The sequence below is a fragment of the Trachurus trachurus genome (assembly GCF_905171665.1).
Source record: "Trachurus trachurus genome assembly, chromosome: 1".
In the NCBI taxonomy this organism is placed as follows: Eukaryota; Metazoa; Chordata; class Actinopteri; order Carangiformes; family Carangidae; genus Trachurus; species Trachurus trachurus.
Window position 1 is genome coordinate 6,710,074 of NC_139891.1, and position 21,671 is coordinate 6,731,744.

Sequence of the window (21,671 nt, forward strand, 5' to 3'; positions counted from 1 at the left end):
CGGAGTGCAGGGCCACAACCTCCACATAAAGTAATAATGTTGGTTTACAGTTATTTCAACCCTTTACATGTTTATTTGTTCAAATGACAAAGTCATATCATAAACTATGTCACCTGCATGTTAGTTTTGCAGTTAAATAGCTAATTAAATATGTGAAGCAACTTATTGATTGGTCAATACACACAACAATAATTAATAAATTAAGAACTACCAATCATCACTTGATACCAGCTTCTAGGATTAACCTCTGCTTTACATCACAGAGACGTAATTAGTGTTTTTAGTGGTACCCATCCTGAGGATGATGATGTCATAAGGAATCACAGGATTCAAATAACTGAGAAGAAATTTTTAAAATAATCTGTCACACAGGTCATTCATTTTCCAGGCTAATTTTCCAGATGTTTTGCCTTTTTTTTTTTTCTTGTGAAAAAGAAAAAGCAATTTGAGAAGAAAGACAAACCACTCTATGGTTCAAGTGTGCACAGCTCTTGTTATGAGGGGGGCAAACAGTTTTACTTTGAAACACCTCTGTATAGTTGAGGTAGACCATCCCCATTCTTTTTAATATAGGGAACTTCTATCTTCAGGGGTACAGGCCTGTTGTAGTCTGAAACCCGACACGCCCATGGCTCTGTAGCTGCTTTCTACAGCTGGATCAGTTCTTAAAGGGGAGGACAGCAGATTGTCGGGTGTAGTGGCTACGGCAGGTCATTTTTTATATGAAATATCTGAATCTAACCTGAACCTAAACCCGGTAGCAGCTGCCTGGTGTGATGCATTTTTTTTTCTTTTTCTTTTTTTTGGCCGTGTGGCGCAAACTCACGGAGGCTGGCCTACGACGGTCTTCAGAGAGCAGCGAGTTCCCCTTAAACCAGCCCAGACCTGCCCTTTAATTCAGCTGCTCCTCCGCCATGTATCCACTGTCGGCATAACACAACAGCGGGACCCTCAGCCTCCCTCCACATCCCCCTGAAGCTTCTCTGTCCGCCGCGTCACCACCCAGCGCCTGTCCCCTGTCCCCTGCCATGCCCCGGGTCGGCCGGCTGCTGCCCGCCCTGCTGTTGGTTCTCCTGCCGGGCCTGAGCCGGGGCTACTTCCCGGAGGAGCGCTGGAGCCCCGAGTCTCCGCTCCTCGCACCCCGGCTCGTCATCGCGCTGGTCTGCCGCAACTCGGCGCACTCTCTGCCGCTGTTCCTCGGTGCCATCGAGCGTCTCAACTACCCGAAGGACCGCATTGCGTTGTGGTGAGTGTCATCAATGTAAACCTTTAAAAAAAAACAAAAACAAATAATAACAGCCACGAAAATGAATAATAATATCAGAGCGAAGTGCGCAGGTACATTTAATGAGTAATAAAGTAGCTAGGACAGAGTGATTTAACGGTTGGCTGAGCTCATTACAGAAACATAGAGACACGTCAAACCCACGCAGGAGCAGGCTAATAAATTATGTGGTGAGATGTGGCCAGGTGGGGACGCACGAGCGCCTTATCTCCATTGTTAATTAACCAAGTCAGAGGTCAAATGACACGGGCGCGCGCGCTGGGGGCGTTCTGCGGTGTACTGAGGGTCGTGCCCATGAAAAAGTTCCATTCAGTCCCAGATCCCGTCTCTCATCAAACCTCCGGATTTTCCCCCCGTCAACCCTCCCCCCCTCTTTTCTTCCCCCTCCCTGTTCCACTTCCACATCTTCTCCTTGTTTTGCAGACTCGGCAGGAAACAAAATGAAAAAAAATAAAATAAAACAAAACAAACACAAAAAGAACCCAACTTATTTTTTTTTTTTTTTAAATCAAATCACATAAGGGTACAACAAAGTGTGTCTATTTGGTGGTTTACCTTCCTGTACTTCTGGCTGTTTTCTGCCCCCCACCCCCCCTCCTTCCTTCCAGATCATTCTTTTCTCCAGCACTGTGCTCGTTTCCTCTTCTCAGTTTGGTCTCCTGCCATCAGATCTGTTTGTGAAGATTGAATTAATCTTCACACCTGACAGGTTAGATTATATATCAGTGCCAGCACACAAAAGAAAGGCCAACAGCCTCAAGCCAGAGTTGGATTTGATGTGACTCTGAGTTTGGATTAGATGTTAATTGATAGTTTGATCCAAGAGACCACTGTGCCTCTTCTGCATGTTGAACTGACCTCTTCCAGTGAGAGATGGAAATGAGGCATTCAAGTGCCCGCCGTGTGCCTCTTTAAATAAACCAGCCTGGATGTTGAGTTCTTTTTTTCCCCCCCTCGTTGTATTTTTGCCAGAGATTCAGTCTCTGTGTCTGACTCTTAACTATGCCCATGTGGCAGCCTGGGTTTGGTTTTCAGTGTGGTTGCTTTGATCTGAACCATGTCCCCTCTTTCTGTGGAAGAACTGATACAATATGTTTTGCAATGCAGCGTGAAAGACATAAACGGAGCTGCTATAGCCGGCCGCCTGGAGTTATCGGCGTGACAAGTTAAAATCAAATACTTGGCAAGCGGCAACACAGACACACATGCAATGCACACACACACTGCCCAGTGGTGAGGGTGTGCTCTGCAGGAACATGCAGGATGAATATTATCAATTCAGAAATCTTCCCTTTTTTTTATCCCTTCATCTCTCTCATATCCGTTAGGCACGCTTCCACTGCTGGCATGCAAGTCATCCCAAATATTTGCTTGAACCTTTTTTTTTTATTGACAACCTCTGCCCGTTCAGAACTTCACAGCGATCCATAGTTGACTCACACAGAGAGGGAAAGTTAGAGAGAAGGAGGGAGAGAGGGGGGGGGGGTCAGTCACATGTAGGTGCTGGGACGGCACTGCTGTGTTAAAACACCACGGACAGATGGGAAAATAACACCTGCAGCACGCCGACTGTCACTCACTGCATGAAGGGGTCTTCACTAAATCAATTCCTCTCACATGTACGCATTCTTTCACTCTCCGACCCCGTCTGTGTCTCTGCAGCCCCCACCCGACACACACTGAGATTTGTTATGATAACACAGACAGCAGACGAATGCCACCCCTCCCCTTCTCGACCCCTATTGTCTGTCTTTGTTCTTCTGTGTCCACATCTGATGTTGGCGATGTGCAACTCGGCTGTAATGACAACAAGCCCCCTCAGAGAATGAGTAGAAGAGCTGCGTAGTAATAATATTTGATTGATTATCGCCTGGTATTTGGTTTTTTATTATCTGTTTATCTTAAAGGGATAGTTCACCCAAAATTCAAATTTCACTCATTATCTACTCACCCTCATGTGGACTAAGGGCTGGGGAGAAGTTTCAGAGTCCTCCGTGGCTTCTCTGAGTTACAGGGTCTCGGCGTAGCAGTGCATGTCCAAATCACGGTTGCAAATGGATACCAACTGTCTTCGTAACAAAAAGACACACCAAAAAACATCCAAATACCTCCATGCTGCTCGTATGTAATGTCCGTCTTGTATTGAAGCCCCGAAATGCGAAATTGTCCCGAAAAAAAAAAAAGTCTATATTTCAAGCTTGTTTTGTAGCGGAAGCTTCTCGAAGCTCCTCTTCCCAGTTCGTCCAAATTTGACGAGCCCTTAGTCGACATGAGGGTGAGTAGATAATGAGTGCAATTTCAATTTTGGGTGAACTATCCCTTTAAATGGTGTCTTGTCCATGTCTGACTGCATTAATCTCTTAAGCTGCACTGATCTATATTATTCATACTAACAACGGATCAAGGCCTCATTCATAGTGATGCACCTACAAAGAATTATCTCCCATCTCGGCCGTCTCCCTCAGCACTATGAGCGTCTTTCACCTCATTGTTTTGTCTTCTGTGCAGATCACCCTTATTTTCTCACAGGCAGGAGACAGCTATTTTAAGTTTAAAAAAACAACAACCTAAAAACAGTCGCATTTCTACCTGTGCAGCCAAAACAGAGCGAACAGTGGATAGTATATTTTGGCTAGAAACACCAAATGAATACTAACGTCATTGGACTGGATGGTTGGATTTGTTACCAGGCAGGTTTTTGACAACACCTCCACCCTAACAGCTTCATAATACCATAATATGTCACATTATGAGTCTGTAATCCCCCAGGTGACAAAATAAGACTGAACATGAACTGCTGGTTTTCTACTGTGCCAGGGCTAATGCTGAAAGTTCATGATTTGTAGTGCAATTTATTAACAGTAAATTGTTCAATTTATTTTTGGTTTCATTTTTAGATTGCAAATTATTTTTAGGCTGAGTGGTAAGCTGCTTCCAAGGAGCTGATAGCGATTCTCAATTTACTGTTATATATTAATATTTACATGTTTATTTTGAAATTGGGATAGAGTGAATAATCATTATATAATTCATTATATAACCATATTGAATGAACAAACGTTTTAATTTCTGATTAATCTCTTCATTGTTTTCTGATTAATCAGTTAATTGTTTAGCCACAAACAAATGAAATATTTTTCCAGAGTGTGTGGTGCCATCTATAAATAGATATAAAGATGCTGGATTTATAATGATATGAACAACAGACAGGCATGTTTAATGCATACCTAGTTACAGAGTTTCAAGTAACAATTCATGCAAAGACATTACCTCATTGCAAGAAATGGATGGACTGGACCTGAAACAATGGAGTTCCTGTTTTTCAATTGCCATATGAGTTGGAGAATAATACTTGCTGACAAATATTCATAACCAAGGGAATATCATGCACAGGCTTTGCTGAGGTGCCCAGAATTCAGTCAGTGTCCCAGTGCAACGCAGTGAAGGAGGAATTTTATAACAACAGTACAAAAAAACAGTTTTTATGAGTCTAATCTCAAGGTCAGTATCAGGACAACTGTCATCTCCACATGCTGATGATATGATTGAAGATTTTCTCCATATTTCTGCCTATAAACCAGAGTAGCAGTAGCTCATTGTCTGCAGATCAAGGTGCATGCATGTTTGACTTGTGGTTGTTTTCATCCTCCCACAGGGTGGCGACAGATCACAACATAGATAACACAACGGCAGTCCTGAGAGACTGGCTCATCAAGGTGCAGAGTTACTATCACTATGTGGAGTGGAGACCTGAAGATGAACCCAGGTATCGTGTGTCTGAGCCAGCGAGCGTGTGTGTGTGTGTGTGTGTGTGTGTGTGTGTGTGTGTGTGTGTGTGTGAGATGAACAGGTAGCTTAATTGGTCTGTCTGTGCTTGTCTCAGTGCCTTTGAAGATGAGGTGGGGTCTAAGCACTGGAATAATCTCCGTTATGAACACGTAATGAAGCTCCGCCAAGCAGCGTTGGACACCGCCCGCGAGATCTGGGCCGACTACCTCCTGGTATATTATCATCCACTCAACATCTTTTATTATATATATTTTTTATTTTATGTGTCACAATCTGATTTGACAGCACTGGACTCTTAAAACATCCATCTGTTGTCCATATCTGCTTATGACTGTTCAGGGTTATGGGGTAAAAATAAAAATGTAGAACCATAGCTTAATATTTTACATGGAAAATAAAAATGACATGTTGTAATTAACTGTGGGCACTCTGAGCACACAGACCTCTACAAAGCCAATGTCAAACAAAATACATCAGACTTCAGAGGTAAAAATAAAATCCAATTTATGGCCAGTGGCTCCATTCTGGAAAAAAATGTAACCAGTGTCCCATCCCCCAACCAAAAACAAAGCAAATCGGTTCATTAGTTTTACAAGTAATTCAGCAAAAAAACATCCATTTAACAGACACAGATGAAAACATAACAGTAATATTGTTTTATTTGAAACTTGTGGCCGATGTGTGGACAGTAATAAGGCCTAGGCTAAAGTGGTTATGCCTGATGTTGATACTGTTTCTTGAGAGTTGAACATTTTTAAATCAATTGTGCAATTAGTCAGACATTTACAGTTTGAAAACAAATTTGTGATGGCAACACTGGCTCTGAACCTTAAACAATTTGTCGGCCCTTCTTCGAGCATATGGTCCCTTCTTATTGGGTCATTGAGCCAATACACATCTGTCTGGGATAAACAGAATATCAGCTAATGTTTCCGCAGGCTTCAGGTCAGGCTCTATAGTTACAGTTTGAAATGTCAGCCGACGAATGGCCTCGGCTTTAAATTGGCACCAGGAAGTGCACTGGACAAAATATTATGGCTAAAGAACATTTTAGTTTGTTTGGGAGCAGCCTTTATTTATTGGAGCTGCTGTTGTTGTAGATGCGCTGAGCCAAAACATATATACTAAGCTTTAAATGTCAAGGTTTGACACTGACAAAACTGTTCTCCCCTGGACACGGAGCATTTATTCAAAACACACCTGAGTAAAGTACAGTGTGTTGCAAATGCAGTTCCAGTCTGCTGGTGAAGGTTGTTGCTGATGCAGAGGGAGCTGCTCTGTGGTCCCACCGTGCTGCTGTGGCTCCATCCATCATTCAGAGTCGGTGGGTGACATTTTGTCCGTGCTCGCGTGTGATAGCCGTCAATACTGTGGCCGTCTCCTCCATGTGTAGGTGGCTGACTGTGACAACCTGCTCACCAATCCGGATGTGTTGTGGAAACTGATGAGGGAGAACAAGACCATCGTAGCTCCCATGTTGGAGTCCAGAGCTGCATACTCCAACTTCTGGTGCGGCATGACGTCACAGGTACCACACACGCTTTCCTCGACCTCTGACACCTCCATCCTTTTTGGACCAGATTTAAAGGTATATTGTGTAAGAATTTCTCCCATCTAGCGGTGCGGTTGTATATCGCAAGCAGCAACTCAGTCATATTTTTCATGCTGCATTCACGTGAAATCGGTTAGATGGCAGACGGACAACAGCCGCTGCACGTAACGGCTTAAACAAGCCTTTATGTAAACAAGTGGTCTGTCAGCAAGAGGCAAAACAATACACGTGACAATATGTTGTCATGGCGATGTCGTATTGTTGACCTGACCCACGTTTTACCGTCTTTCTCTGGACTTCTGTGACTAAAATGACATCTGGTTTGTTACCGGCAGCCATTTAGTCCTCACAGTCCTCACTGCGTTACCGCGGTGACTTTTCACAGACGCCACCTCGACCTGAGCCGACAGCTCCGGTGTCTCCGCTGAGTTTCCGTGGTTTCCTACCGTCATGCTGCCACTGAACGTAAAAACATGGCGACACCACATGGCAGCCAGCACCGAGCTTACCCGCTCCATGTAGATATGAATGATATGAACGGCAAATTCAGAGTTGAAAGGAACACTTCACTTTGTTGATGGGGGGGATTACTGATGAATGAAAAACAGACTTTTGAACGAAATAATCGATTTCTGTGAATAGATAACAGGAGAACTTACACAGTGTACCTTTAAACTTTCTGTATGGAGTGGCTGATACAGTATGGGTGTGGTATAAATATTCAGCTTTGACTAATGTAGTAACACCTGTGACAGCCAGATGGCAAAGGAAAAACACCTGCAGTGAGCGATCAGAATTTACATTAAATATTTAAAATAGTCAAGGTCACTTTAAAGTCATCCAAGCAGCCAGATGCTTTTAAGTCTCTGTAAAAGTATTAAACAAATGTTATGCATGGGACTGAAATGATGAATAATAATATCTCCATGAACCCAAATGAAGTCCAGTATTAAATCTCTTCGTCACTGATGGTGAGTTAAATATCAATTTTCATGCGCAGCTGCTGAATAATCGCGCGCATCTCCTGCCACCTTCACAACACACAGATTTAATCTCGAAGGAATTTTACACTTGATTATTTTTTCTTATGCATGAAGAAATTGAGTTTGTGAAATAAGTCACTTCAGAAATGCTGCAAGTGAGCTCTTATGAGAGCATAGGAGGGATGTTTTCTGCTGTATGCTGTGGTAAATATGATTTGTAAATCAAAGCAAATGATTTTCTTTGTCTCACAGCAGAACTGAAACTCGCCTGATCTGATAACACAAGATTAAACTCCGATAAAAGTGGATGACATCAGTCGACTCAAAGACTAGAGGCCTCGGTGTCTTTAAATGTTTGGTTGCCTCATAGGTCATTTAAATTCATGTTGTAAAAACTTTTTGATGTTTGGATAGTGTGAGTGGAAAATTCAAATTATTATCTCGAATGTGCACACACAACACACACAGGCAGTTGTGTCAGCATTAGGGGTGTAACGGTATATGTATTCGTCCCGTGCCGTCACGGTACGGGGGTCACGGTTCGGTGCACACAGTCACACGACGAATACGTCTGAATGAATATTAAAAAAAAAAAAAAAAAAAAAGTCGAGTCCTCACTCGAATCCAGGTGGCGGTAATGAGCCTCGAAGCTGCCTGCAGCCGTCATAGCAGACGAGGAAGAGAAGTGATGAGAGAGTGAAGTTAGAGGAGGAGAGCTGTCTGCTTCATTCATGTCACTGTGGCTTCTCAATGAAACAAACGGCGGCGGCGGCTCGCGACCATAATACATCCATGCTCGCGACTGGTCCACCGGACAAAGTCCGTCGGCGATGTTTCACGGATGCGCGGTGCGTCGCTAGAAACGCATCAAACACGTAGCGCATGTTCAACCCGATATGTCAATCACTGGTGCAAGTAAAAAGACAAGTTGTGTGCAACAACTTATCCCGCAGCTTTTAAAGGGATAGTTCAACATTTTGAACATAACCCGCCTCCCCTCCCTCCCTGCCTCATGTCAATCACTGGTGCAAGTAAAAAGACTAGTTGTGTGCAACAACTCATCCCGCTGCTTTTAAGCCTCTTGACATGAACACAGACAGGTGAGGAGAAAAGGAGACCGCACACTTTATATAATCAGACACATTGTCTGATGAAGGGCTGACGCCCGAAACGTGTGAGTGACATTAAACTGTCACGGGAGCTTTTAACTAGTGTGCGGTCTCCTTTTTTCCTTACCTGTGTCTTTCTTGGTGGTCCAGCACCTAGTCTTCAGTTTTTTGGGGGATGTGCGTGTAGCTGCCTAATATGTTTTATGAACACAGGCAGGACCAGAAACATCACCAAAGTAACTGCTAGTCTAATTTAACTGTGTAAACCAACATTGATGTCAGTTTATTGTTTTGTTTTTTTAATAATAATAATTTAATAATTCGAATAATAGTTGCCAGTTGTCAAGTGCACGTTTTTTTTCCTCTAGAATTAATGAATGGCATTATAACACTCCTAATGCACTTGTTTTATTTTGTATTCTTTTTTCTTTTAACTTTTATAACACAAGACAGATTTTAGTTTTACATTCAATTAGTGTCTGTTGTACCGAAACCGTACCGTACCGTGACCCCTGAACCGAGGTACGTACCGAACCGTGACTTTTGTGTACCGTTACACCCCTAGTCAGCATGCTTCTGACTAATCAAACTTGCATATCTGATGCATCACGCATGCCGTCTGTGATCTATTTCTGTCTCAGCAGGATGCCTTCGAGTACTCATCTTTGCTTCTTTACAAATCAGAGTAGACATTCGGACATTGTCTATCCTGCAGCCCAAAATAAACCAACTTCAACCCAGTGTCAGGTTCTCGGATTCCTCCGCACAACATTGTCCACATTGACAGTTAATAGGCCTGTAGCCAAAAGGCAATAAGCGCATGTTGTCAGTCTCTTTTTCTGTATGTTGGCATGACTCCATACCAGTGTATTACATTGTTTTTACAATAATATTTCAGTAGGCTCAGACTTTGTGCAGCCAGTTTCCCACAGATGAGGTTCCCCTTGGCAGCTTTTGTTATTTCATGTGAAACTGTACAGAGAATAGTTTGTTGCTGCTCCCTCCAGGGTTACTACAAGCGTACTCCAGCCTACATGCCCATCCGTAAGCTGGAGCGTCGCGGTTGTTTCGCTGTACCGATGGTCCACTCCACCTACCTGGTGGACCTACAGAAAGAGGCCTCCCGTCAGCTGGCCTTCTATCCACCGCACCCGGAGTACAGCTGGTCCCTTGATGATGTCATCGTCTTTGCCTACTCAGCTCGCATGGCAGGTGAGATGAACACCTGACCGGAGAGACACAAGACTCTGGAGGCTGACGTCCCTTCCTGGACGGACATGCTGTGTTTGTGTGTGTTAAGGCATTGTTTGTCCTTTCTTTATTCTCTCTCAGATGTGCAGATGTACGTGTGCAACAAAGAAACTTATGGGTATTTCCCAGTGCCGATGCGCTCCCACGCAACCTTGCAGGATGAGGCGGAGAGTTTCCTACATACACAGCTTGAGGTCATGGGTGAGTCAAGAGGTTGAAGAGGTCAAACACCAGACCTCAATGCTTTCTTTGTGCTCACTGCTTTTGCTAAATGGTGAGTTTACTTGTGACAAAGCACGTAAACAGACACTACACTGTGATTGTGGTGTGTGTTGGTTTAAGATTGATTGATCTGTTGTCACTGCAGCCATCTTTCTTTTGCTTTTAATGGCTTTTTTCATCTCAGGCTTTGAAAACAGCCTATAATCAAACTAAATGTTTCTGGAAGTGGCCAAAAAGCAGTGTAAGGGTTAGGGTAAGGGTTAATTACAGACATTACTTCCGTTAAGAAGTTTCTGCAGACAGGTTTTTCCTATTGAAGCTTTTGGCATGATAAACATGGAAAGCTATGATGCTACAAACGTGTGTGAGTGAGAAAAGCTTATGCCAGTATAATGCTAAGGAACTGCAGTGACAGATCACTTCCATGTTGTCAGAATTGTCAGGTGACATGTTAGTAGCTGACTTTTGAGAAATGCATTTTGTCACTGTGGAGGAAATGTTTCCTTCTCGAGGTTAGTGTCGGCTCATGAGAGCCATGAGCATGTCATGAGAGCAGTCGTTTATTGTCTGTCTCTGGGATTGCTGGGAAGACACTGATATGGTCCAGCTGGCCCAGTCCCCAATGGCAGTTGGCATAGCAACCAAGGTCATAATGATATCATGGACTGAGACTCCAGTCCAAGGAGGGAATAACCATAACACAGCCGCCCTTCAGTTCAGGGACAGAGCGTCTGTCCTCGAAATTCCTTATACAAAGCAAAGCAGGTAATGTACAGTAGGGCCATGTTTATAGTTTGGTGCCCAATACAAACTGTACATTTGTAAGGTTAGATACTGTGCTTATATCCTTATATGGAGATGTGGGAAGTATTAAGTAAGTTGTGTAAGTGTTGAATACGCCTTACCGGGAGCATGACCTTCAGCATCGGGTGGTATCTCAGATCTGTAGTGAATCCTAAAACATCTTTTATCACAAGTTGACCAGTCTATGCATCTCAGCTTAATGCTCTGCTGTATAGCCAACACTGTATAGATGACGGTTAAGGGAAACACCTGAAGAACATGCTGTGAATCCTACAAAATGAGTAGTGATAATAATGATAATGCCAATTAGGATGACTTTATACATTTGGTTTCTATACATACTCGAGCTTGTAAAATCAAAGCAAACGTTAAACTATGCTTCATTTCGGGAGCTCCCTGTGGTTCCCTGGAAGACATTCTGAGCCCTTGTTTCAACATATTTCACATTCTCTTTGTAACCTTCCCCTCTTTTTTCTTTGAAAGTGAAAAATCCTCCGTTGGAGCCCTCCAGCTTCCTGTCTCTTCCTCCCAAGCAGCCTAACAAGATGGGCTTTGATGAGGTACACACACACACACACTAAATACCCCAAACATGTGTGTGTGTGTGTGTGAGAGAGAGAGACTTTGTGTTTGTGTGCACCCAGGTGTTCATGATAAATCTGGTGCGGAGATCTGACCGTCGCGAGCGAATGCTAAGAAGTCTGTACGACCAGGAGATCAGCTGTAAGGTTGTTGCTGCTGTGGATGGCAAGTACGTTTCTCATCTTCTTTCTCCTTCTGTCTGTGTCTTTCTGCTCCGTGCCTCTGCAACATGCAGCATAGAGTGATGTAGGCAGGCAGGGCTGAGACAAACAACCAGGTGAAAAGCAGTGGGACGTTTGCTGTCATCTAAAGATTCCCCCGAATACACAGTTATCGCTCCTCTGGATAAAATCCAATTCTAATGCTTATGTAGCACGCCCTGTTCTTAGGGTGTGTCGTGTTTTACATATTTGATTTTGTCTACTCAACACCTGCATGGCTTTTGTTACATATGCATTGTAAACTCTGCCCTTTCACACCCACATCCCGTCCATTCAATTAGGGATGTCACCATTATACATTTTCTTAAATAAATAAATAACCATGGTACTACGATTATCACGATTATTATGCACTAATTAATTTCACAACACTATGAATGTGTAAAATCAAATATAGTCAAATAGCCTATTCATTGTTTACATAAAGTATCTATTAATATATGACCAGTTCTTAATCCCCAGGGGAAGTGTTTGAAATATCCAGGTCATAAATTGTCATCTATACTAAATGTTAATTGCATTTATTTTAATTGTTTTTTGTTCTGTTTTGCTTTTTTTTTCATTAAAAATTACACGCTAACATCTAAATTCCTACCAATTCAATGTTACGTTAGTTAAATGGACCAGTATCTGTGCATTTACCTTTATTTTGGCGCACATCTGCCAATACGGTTCCAACATCAAATCTTTGTGAAAGTAACAGTATTTATTAATATTTACGATAAATTATTTGTGACGTTTAATACCATGATTAAATGTGAAAACAGGTAATCATGACATCCCGTCCATTCAATGTATTATTTCCACTTCTGATCTGGGTGTCCATCCCGTCTTCTTCCTCTCAGAGCTCTGAACAAGTCTGAAATAGAGTCTATGGGGATTAAGATGCTGCCGGGGTACAAAGACCCTTATCATGGCCGACCTCTTACCAAGGGTGAACTTGGTTGTTTCCTCTCTCATTACAACATCTGGAAGGAGGTGAGCTGTTCAGACGGGCCTCGGGCCTCTTGCTTTACCTGTACATGGCAGATAATGCTTACTGCTGAAAAACACAGTAACTCAGCTCGTGTGAGGACAGACAGCGTGTTTTATTTGTTTCAATAAATGTACCAGTCTATCGCTCTTCAGGATTGTTTTCGTTGTGGTTTTACTGCCCTATTTTTCAGGGAAGAAGTCCCAACTGAACGCTACAAGAACATAAAGGATAAAAAAGTTAGGAGTACCAATTGTAATTAAAACCAGTAAAGGATTAAAGAATCTTTTCAATCATACTAATGCTCGATTTAGACTGTAAAATGTGTAATCAGGCTTATCAGCCTCTCAGCAGAATTGCAATGCTCTAAATCCATATGCGTGTGTTTAGATCGTGGACCGCGGTCTGCAGACCTCCCTGGTCATCGAGGACGACCTCCGCTTCGAGGTGTTCTTCAAACACCGTCTCCAGACTCTGCTGCAGGAGGTGACGACACACAAGCTGGACTGGGACCTCATGTGAGTCATGCTTCAGTGAACGGAAGCAAATCACCACGTAGTAAACAGAGAGGATTATCGCTCCCCCCGCAGTGAAATCCGTCCATCTGCCACACATGATATCTCAGATAGCACTGTTCTGATGCTCAGTGATGCATCCCACCACTAAGCACTGTGTGCTCCTTATTAGAAAGCCATTTAATAAAAAGAATAAGGTGCAAGTCTATTAACATTAAAATACAACCAGAGAAGGTACACATGATTCCCTTGGAGAGCAGCACTACTAACTGCAGTGATGTTTTGGAAAAAACAACATTTGTTCCAGATCATTGATACTGTATTATTTAAAGCCATCTACTAAACCAACCCCAAAAAACATAATTAGTCAGGATCACAGTGTAAACTAGAAAATTTCCTCTCGGGAAATTTTGAATGGGCCACGGGAGCTACTGCGGGTTGTGCCATCTCTGTCAACATGGGAATCAAACCCACGATCTTAAGGTCAAGACAGAGCTGATCAGACAGACACATGATCATCATTCTATAAGCACTGATATGGAGGAGCTGTAATCACATTAGGTTAACTGTGTGTGTGTGTGTGTGTGTGTGTGTGTGTGTGTGTGTGTGTGTGTGTGTGTGTGTGTGTGTGTGTGTGTGTGTGTGTGTGTGTGTGTGTGTGTGTGTGTGTGTGTGTGTGTGTGTGTGTGTGTGTAACTGTAATCACATGAAGCTGGCTCTAGAGTCTGTGTGTGTGTGTGTGACTGACTTGACACATAGTTAGTTAGTAGCTGCATCCTGTGTCAGTCTGATTTAGCTGTGTCGGTGTTTATAAACATTTAAACGAGCGCCAGGTGGATTGTTTATGAAGTTAACGAGCTCTGGCCTGAGGATCAAAGAGGTTACCACGGCGATAGGGGCCCCCGCAGGCTGAGACAGACAGAAACGTGGAGAAAAAGAGCCATTTTCTGCCTCTGCACCGGCCTCACAATTAGGCTTAGCATGAGAAAACTGTAACTCCTATCAGAACAAAACACAGATCAACGTTGCTCTAAGGACTTCCTGAAACTTTTGGTACGATTTGGTGTTTCTACAGTAAATATTTTGGCGACGCTGGCAGTTTTAAAACATCAGGCCGTTCTGCTTCTCTCAGAAAATATTTGTATTGGAGTCTATGAGGAGCAGAGACAGACGTGGCCGCACTTAGAGGCTCAGAGTTTAAATTCTGTAAGTCTCTCTGATATTTTGAGCAGATGATGAGTGACAGGACAAGTTTGTCTTACAAATTCTGAAAAAAATATGTGTGTAGAGTGTAAATTGTGGCCGGGCCGAGTTTGGAAAGAGAAAAAATCTGGAGTTTTTCTGGCATCTCTCCCACTCTAACCGATGATGTCACGCACTCTGACACGAACATTCCGTGCAATACACACCCATTATAATCTCATAATTTCTCCAAAAATGATCATGGTCATTGAACAGGGATTGATCAAAAACTATATGACCTATCAAAACGTGGAGTAATACGACAATACACAAGACTTGTGTCTACTGTTTAAAGTTTAAATGGAGTCTCTAGGTGAAAGTATGCCTGAGCAGTAGACGTTTGTTAAACTCCAATGATTGGTCTTTTTCGCTCTTTTTTTCCCGCCCGTCCCATTGACTTACATGCAAAATTTTGCGCAGTTTTTCGCGACTTACGTCGCGAAAAATTCGTAAACTGTTGAAAAAAGTAAAAGCATAGCGATCCCGATCAAGACGCACGTTTTGATATATAATATGTCCTGCAACTCTTCGAGTTGCAGGACTAGTCGTGAATCGAAAAAGCGTCCGGAAGATGAAAAATAACTAGAAAAAGATAGCATTTCCTGCAGAAAATGCGTGTGAATGCTGAAAGCAGCTGAACGCTATTGCTGAAGCAATGCTGAATGAGCTGAAGAAATTGTTGAATCAACGCTAAATTAGCTGAAGAAACTGCTAAAGCAATGGAAAAAAGGCATAATAGCTGAGAAATAGCAGAAATAGAATAGAAGAAAGAAGTTAAAATACAGATGAAGGGGTAGAAGAAAGAAAGACAGAAAGAAAGAAAAAGAGAGAAAAATTAGCTGAGGAGTAGAACATGTAAATAGTGGGTTTAATGGTGTGAGATGGTTGAGAAGAGCCTCAGTAGTTTAGGATACGTGTAAAACAATGTGTTCAACATGACCAAAATGGGGAAATGTGTATTTTCAGTTTAAATAGCTAAAGAACAAAATTAACAGCAACGAGTCCATTAACTACAACAGGAAGATAGAGAGGTACATACAAAACAGTCAGACAACTGTAGGAAAAGTGTGTGTGTGTGTGTGTGTGTGTGTGTGTGTGTGTGTGTGTGTGTGTGTGTGTGTGTGTGTGTGTGTGTGTGTGTGTGAGAGGAAGATATACAAAAAGTTCTGACCTGACAACTGTATGAAATGTGTGTGTGTTGGACGTGTGTGTCTGTTTGTGTATGGTTAGTGTGTGTCCATTTGTGTGTGTGTGTGTGTGTGTCCATTTGTGTGTGTGTGTGTGTGTGTGTAGTAGTTAGTGTGTGTCCATTTGTGTGTGTGTGTGTTGGATGTGTGTGTATGGTGAGTGTGTGTCCATTTGTGTGTGTGTGTGTGTGTGTGTGTGTGTGTGTGTGTGTGTGTGTGTGTGTGTGTGTGTGTGTGTGTGTGTGTGTGTGAGGAAGATATACAAAAAGTTCTGACCTGACAACTGTATGAAATGTGTGTGTGTTGGACGTGTGTGTCTGTTTGTGTATGGTTAGTGTGTGTCCATTTGTGTGTGTGTGTGTGTGTGTGTAGTAGTTAGTGTGTGTCCATTTGTGTGTGTGTGTGTTGGATGTGTATGCATGGTGAGTGTGTGTCCATTTGTGTGTGTGTGTGTGTTGGATGTGTGTGTATGGTGAGTGTGTGTCCATTTGTGTGTGTGTGTGTGTGTGTGTGTGTGTGTGTGTGTGTGTGTGTGTGTGTGTGTGTGTGTGTGAGGAAGATATACAAAAGGTTCTGACCTGACAACTGTATGAAATGTGTGTGTGTTGGACGTGTGTGTCTGTTTGTGTATGGTTAGTGTGTGTCCATTTGTGTGTGTGTTTGTTGTGTGTAATTGTGTGTCTGTTTGTGTGTAATTGTGTAAATTGTGTATGTGTGTGTGTGTGTTGGATGTGTGCGTATGGTGAGTGTATGTCCATTTGTGTGTGTGTGTGTGTGTGTCCATTTGTGTGTGTGTGTGTGTGTGTGTAGTAGTTAGTGTGTGTCCATTTGTGTGTGTGTGTGTTGGATGTGTGTGTATGGTGAGTGTGTGTCCATTTGTGTGTGTGTGTGTGTGTGTGTGTGTGTGTGTGTGTGTGTGTGTGTGTGTGAGGAAGATATACAAAAAGTTCTGACCTGACAACTGTATGAAATGTGTGTGTGTTGGACGTGTGTGTCTGTTTGTGTATGGTTAGTGTGTGTCCATTTGTGTGTGTGTTTGTTGTGTGTAATTGTGTGTCTGTTTGTGTGTAATTGTGTAAATTGTGTATGTGTGTGTGTGTGTTGGATGTGTGCGTATGGTGAGTGTATGTCCATTTGTGTGTGTGTGTGTGTGTGTCCATTTGTGTGTGTGTGTGTGTGTGTGTGTAGTAGTTAGTGTGTGTCCATTTGTGTGTGTGTGTGTTGGATGTGTATGCATGGTGAGTGTGTGTCCATTTGTGTGTGTGTGTGTGTTGGATGTGTGTGTATGGTGAGTGTGTGTCCATTTGTGTGTGTGTGTGTGTGTGTGTGTGTGTGTGTGTGTGTGTGTGTGTGTGTGTGTGTGTGTGTGAGGAAGATATACAAAAGGTTCTGACCTGACAACTGTATGAAATGAAATGTGTGTTGGACGTGTGTGTCTGTTTGTGTATGGTTAGTGTGTGTCCATTTGTGTGTGTGTTTGTTGTGTGTAATTGTGTGTCTGTTTGTGTGTAATTGTGTAAATTGTGTATGTGTGTGTGTGTGTGTGTTGGATGTGTGTGTATGGTGAGTGTGTGTCCATTTGTGTGTATGTGTGTGTGTCCATTTGTGTGTGTGTAGTAGTTAGTGTGTGTCCATTTGTGTGTGTGTGTGTTGGATATGTGTGTATGGTCAGTGTGTGTCCATTTGTGTGTGTGACAGACAGACAGTCAGACAGAGAGAATGTGTGTGCGTTGCCATGGTGAGGTTGCCATGGTGAGGTTGCCATGTTGAGGTTACCATGTAACTGGTGGCTGGTGGCTTTATGGCATGGTGGCAGCTTTAACCATAGGCTTTAACTGCTCTGTGACACCCTCAAACAGATCTAATGTACGACAAATCTGTACTTAGTACGAGCAAAAGGTTTACATTTTCCGAACCATAAGACCTTGCTGAACGCATCCATGTCACTTTGGTATTTCTAGAGTAAAAATTGTTGATTGTGTCGCAGGTTGGAAACTTTGGGACGTTTAGAAAATCAGCGCCTACTTTTTAATGGGAGTCAATGAGAGGAGAGAGGGAACTGGCTGCACTCGGAGGCTCCCAGTTTAAATTGTGTAAGTCTCTCTGGTTTTTTGAGCACATGAAGAGATCAAGGATGAGCTTGTCTACAAACGTGGCGGAAATTATGTGTGTAGAGTGTAATCTGTGGCCGTGCTGACAGGATAGAGAGAAAAATGTGAGAGGATTTTTAGACCCTCTGTCACTCTACCAACTGCCAACGTCCGAACATTCCGTCCCATTGACTTTCATGTTAAATCTGAATTTTGTCAGAAATTTTAATGATTTTAAAACTATACATATATCTGAAACTGTTGAAGATATCAATAAGCTGAGATATAGCTGAATAGTTGAAAGGTTTGTGAACAGTTTAAAAGTTGAATGAAGTCTGTAGCTGAAAGTATGCTGAAGCTATTAGAGGCTGAATGAAGCAGAAGATTTGAAGAGTTTGAAGACTGTTTCAATGTATTCCTATGGGAGAAAAATTGCAGAAAAAGTTAAATATTTTAAAAAGTATAAATAGTTGAAAAGAGAAAAATAGTAGCATAAATGTCCTGAGAAAGCTGCACGTTTTGATATATGAATTGTTGAAATAGCACAAAGTATGAAGAAGGAGTTAAACGCAGAAAAAGGGTGAAAGAAGTAAGAATAATAATAATAATAATAAGTATAAAGATTTGAATAACAATAGTGTGAATGCTTCCAGCATTCACACTAATAAAAACTAGGAAAAAATCCACACAATAACAGTAGTGCCCGGGCTGAGCCCGGGCACTGGTCCCTGCAGCTATTTCATAGCTGTTGGGACCAGTGCCCGGTGCGATTGCCCGTGGCCCTAATAATTCCAACTGAAGGTCTCATCCTAAGCTTTTACACTGTAAAACTCAAGTATCTTACCAAGAATATTTGTCTTATTTCTAGTCAAAATGTAATTTCTAGTCAAAACAAATCTCATTATAATCTCATTATACTTAAGACTCATCACATAAAAGGTAGCTTGTTTTTAGACACTTTTTACTCCTTTCAAGCATTTTTTTACTTGGAATTAAGTAGAAAAATCTGATAGTGGAACAAGTTTTTCTTTCTTATTACAAGCACAAAAATCTTGCTTTCACTGGCAGATTTTTCTATTTATTTTAATTGAAAATGATCTAAAAACAAATTCATTTTTAGGTGATGAGTCTTATTTTAAGTGGAAAGAGATTAGTTTTGACTAGAAATGAGACATTTTGACAAGAAATAAGACAAATATTCTTGGAAAGATTTTGAGTTGACACTTTTGTTACCAACTAATACAGCGGCTGTCTCTATATTGGACCTTTGGACACTGGTGTTAGACATGCCGTTTGACTCGCTCCTAACTCTGTGCTTGTGCTTGTTCTATCTTTTGTTTCCCTTTACCATAACGTTGTACAGTTACATCGGACGGAAGCGCATGCAGGTGGACCATTCGGAGAAGTCTGTGCCCAACATACACAATCTGGTGGAAGCTGACTATTCCTACTGGACTCTAGGCTACATGTTGTCATTACAAGGCGCTCGCAAGCTCCTCAAGGCCGACCCTCTGAGCAAGACACTTCCGGTTGACGAGTTCCTCCCCGTCATGTACGACAAGCACCCCATGTGAGTCCAACCCCTTCGATCTGCTCCTCTTATCTTTGCCTTTTGATTCTGTCTCGTAGCGCTCTTGTCAGTCTAATCATGTCCCAAATTCCTCACCCATCAGTTCAGAGTACATGGAGCACTTTGAGCGACGGGACCTGCACGCCTTCTCTGCCGAGCCTCTTCTGGTTTATCCGACCCATTACACAGGAGACGCCGGCTACGTCAGTGACACGGAGACGTCGGTGGTCTGGGACAACGAGACCGTCAAGACCGACTGGGACCGAGCCAAGTCGAGGAAAACTCAGGAGCAGGAGGAGCTGAGCTTCGAGGCCCAAAACTCTGACGTGCTGCAGTCTGAACTGGAGAACTGGAGCGCACGGGACGAGCTGTGATGAGTAAGAGAAGATGAAAGGGGGAGCAAGAGCAAACTCTGGTGTGCAGAGATAAGGATGAGGGCAATAGAACAAAGCTGTGATCGTGGGGGAAATGGATAAGAGAGAAGGAATAAAAGCAGAAGAGGGAGGAAAGGCAGAGTAGATGGACACAAGGCTGATAAGGGACACAAGGCTGATACATTTCTCTCTCCACTATTTGATCTCTCTCTTTAGAGATGTGGTGTTAACTCTTGAAGAGTCAGCAAGTAGCTTTTGTTTTATTTATTGCATCCAACGTACATCCCTGTACCACAGCCCAGTCCTTTAATAATTCCACACATCCATCCATCCGTCAATTGGCCATTCGGAGGAGGCTGAGTCAGTCCCAGCTGTCACAGGGACAGTTCCATACAATATCCAAAATAAATTCCCAATTGAGTGCTTTTACTAAACCAAAAAAAATGTTTTAGATATGTCATCGACATCTGACAAATCTGTCAACTCTCCATAATGTCAGTTCACCGAAACCTGACATGTGAAAGCTGCAGTATGTTTTGAGTTTAAAATTTGAGCTTCCAAAGTATAAAGACATCATATTACATCTATTTTTAGACTGAATAAACAGGTTTGAAGGAAGAAAACAGAATCACTAAAACATGGCCATATTTTCTCTCAGTGGTTCCCAACCTGGCCTTTCAATCACATGAACAAAAAGAGGAAATATTTTTCTGCTTTCCTCTTGTGTTAATCATGTGACACCTTGTAAGGCTCCTGACCCCCAGGTTGGAAACCACTAATTCCTCCTAGTTTTCTTCTTCTTCTTCTTGTAGTGACTCTTGTTTAGTTAGTTCCAAGTAGCTCATGTTATTTATTATACCTTTTTTGTGGTTATGACAAAATCTGTTTTTGGCTCATGAATGTATCACACTTTTTCTTTATCTTACCTCTACACTTTTAAAGCAGTTTGGTTTAGTGTCACACTGTTTTCCCCTCACTACATATTGCAGTTTTGACCTAATCTTGCAACATTTGTTGCATTTTGGTTGGTGAAGATCAGAGCAACAAATGGATACATAGGCCTATATCTTTAGTAACTTTTCACATTTTGTCTCTCTTCTATGTATAAAATGTGTCTTTTTTTTCTTTTCTTTTTTTTTCTTTTTTTTACCAAAGAACAAATAAAAAACTTATAATGAAAGCTTTTTTGTTTTGTTTTTTGTTTTTTAACAACTTAGCTCAAACTATATAGTAGCAATGTAAAGAATGCAGGCTCGTTTCTACCCAGAGCTCCAGTGGTTAATGCATGAAGACAATGCTCTGCACTGCTTCCTTTTCTGCCATGCAACATTTTAATTTTAGCACAGACATGAACGACCCACAACCCAGTTTGAAAGGTTTCTTTTAATTAGTGCCTGCTGGTGTTTGTCTTCCCTGCCGGTGCATAATGGTCAGTTTGGCCGCCATTGCTCCTCCTTCTCTGTGTTTCCGCAGACGATCCATTATACGCTGCTGACCTGCTAAGCATGACCCTGTTGTAATTACTCTTGCACACTTTCATTATATTTACATCTGGCAGTGGCACACAGTGTTGTTACTGAATAAGTTAAGCATTGTTAGAGGAATTTTACTCTTACAGTTTTTCTCAGTCGCCTTTATGCAGTTCACACAACAGAAACATCTTTTTCAATGTAGTTCTCAGAATAGCTTGACACATGCCAAGGCATTCTCCTCAACATTGTAACCAGTGAATAAAACCTTTTTACCAGTGCTTTCAGACTTTTTTGAGATGAAGATGTTTGGATATTTGAATAAAAATGTTACTCACTTTTGAAAAGAAGGCCTGCAACAATGTATGATGAATACTGTAGAGAAGCTGAACTGAAGGTTCATCACATAATTGAGCGAGTTTTACAGTGGCAATCATAATTTGAACTTTTGGA

General features: G+C 42.1%; 1 protein-coding gene across 1 annotated transcript; it reads left to right on the top strand.

The window, feature by feature from the left end:
- Positions 1–1,028: 1,028 nt before the first annotated feature.
- On the top strand, positions 1,029–20,804 carry colgalt1b (collagen beta(1-O)galactosyltransferase 1b; the record flags this gene model as incomplete). The annotated part of the gene is made up of 12 exons (XM_083994678.1): positions 1,029–1,246; positions 4,941–5,051; positions 5,169–5,286; positions 6,468–6,602; positions 9,726–9,930; positions 10,051–10,170; positions 11,479–11,555; positions 11,640–11,746; positions 12,644–12,776; positions 13,162–13,289; positions 19,169–19,375; positions 19,479–20,804. The coding sequence occupies 12 exons, from the start codon at positions 1,029–1,031 to the stop codon at positions 19,747–19,749; spliced, it is 1,830 nt and encodes a 609-aa protein (XP_083850804.1). The 3' UTR covers positions 19,750–20,804.
- Between the last annotated feature and the right edge of the window lie 867 nt (positions 20,805–21,671).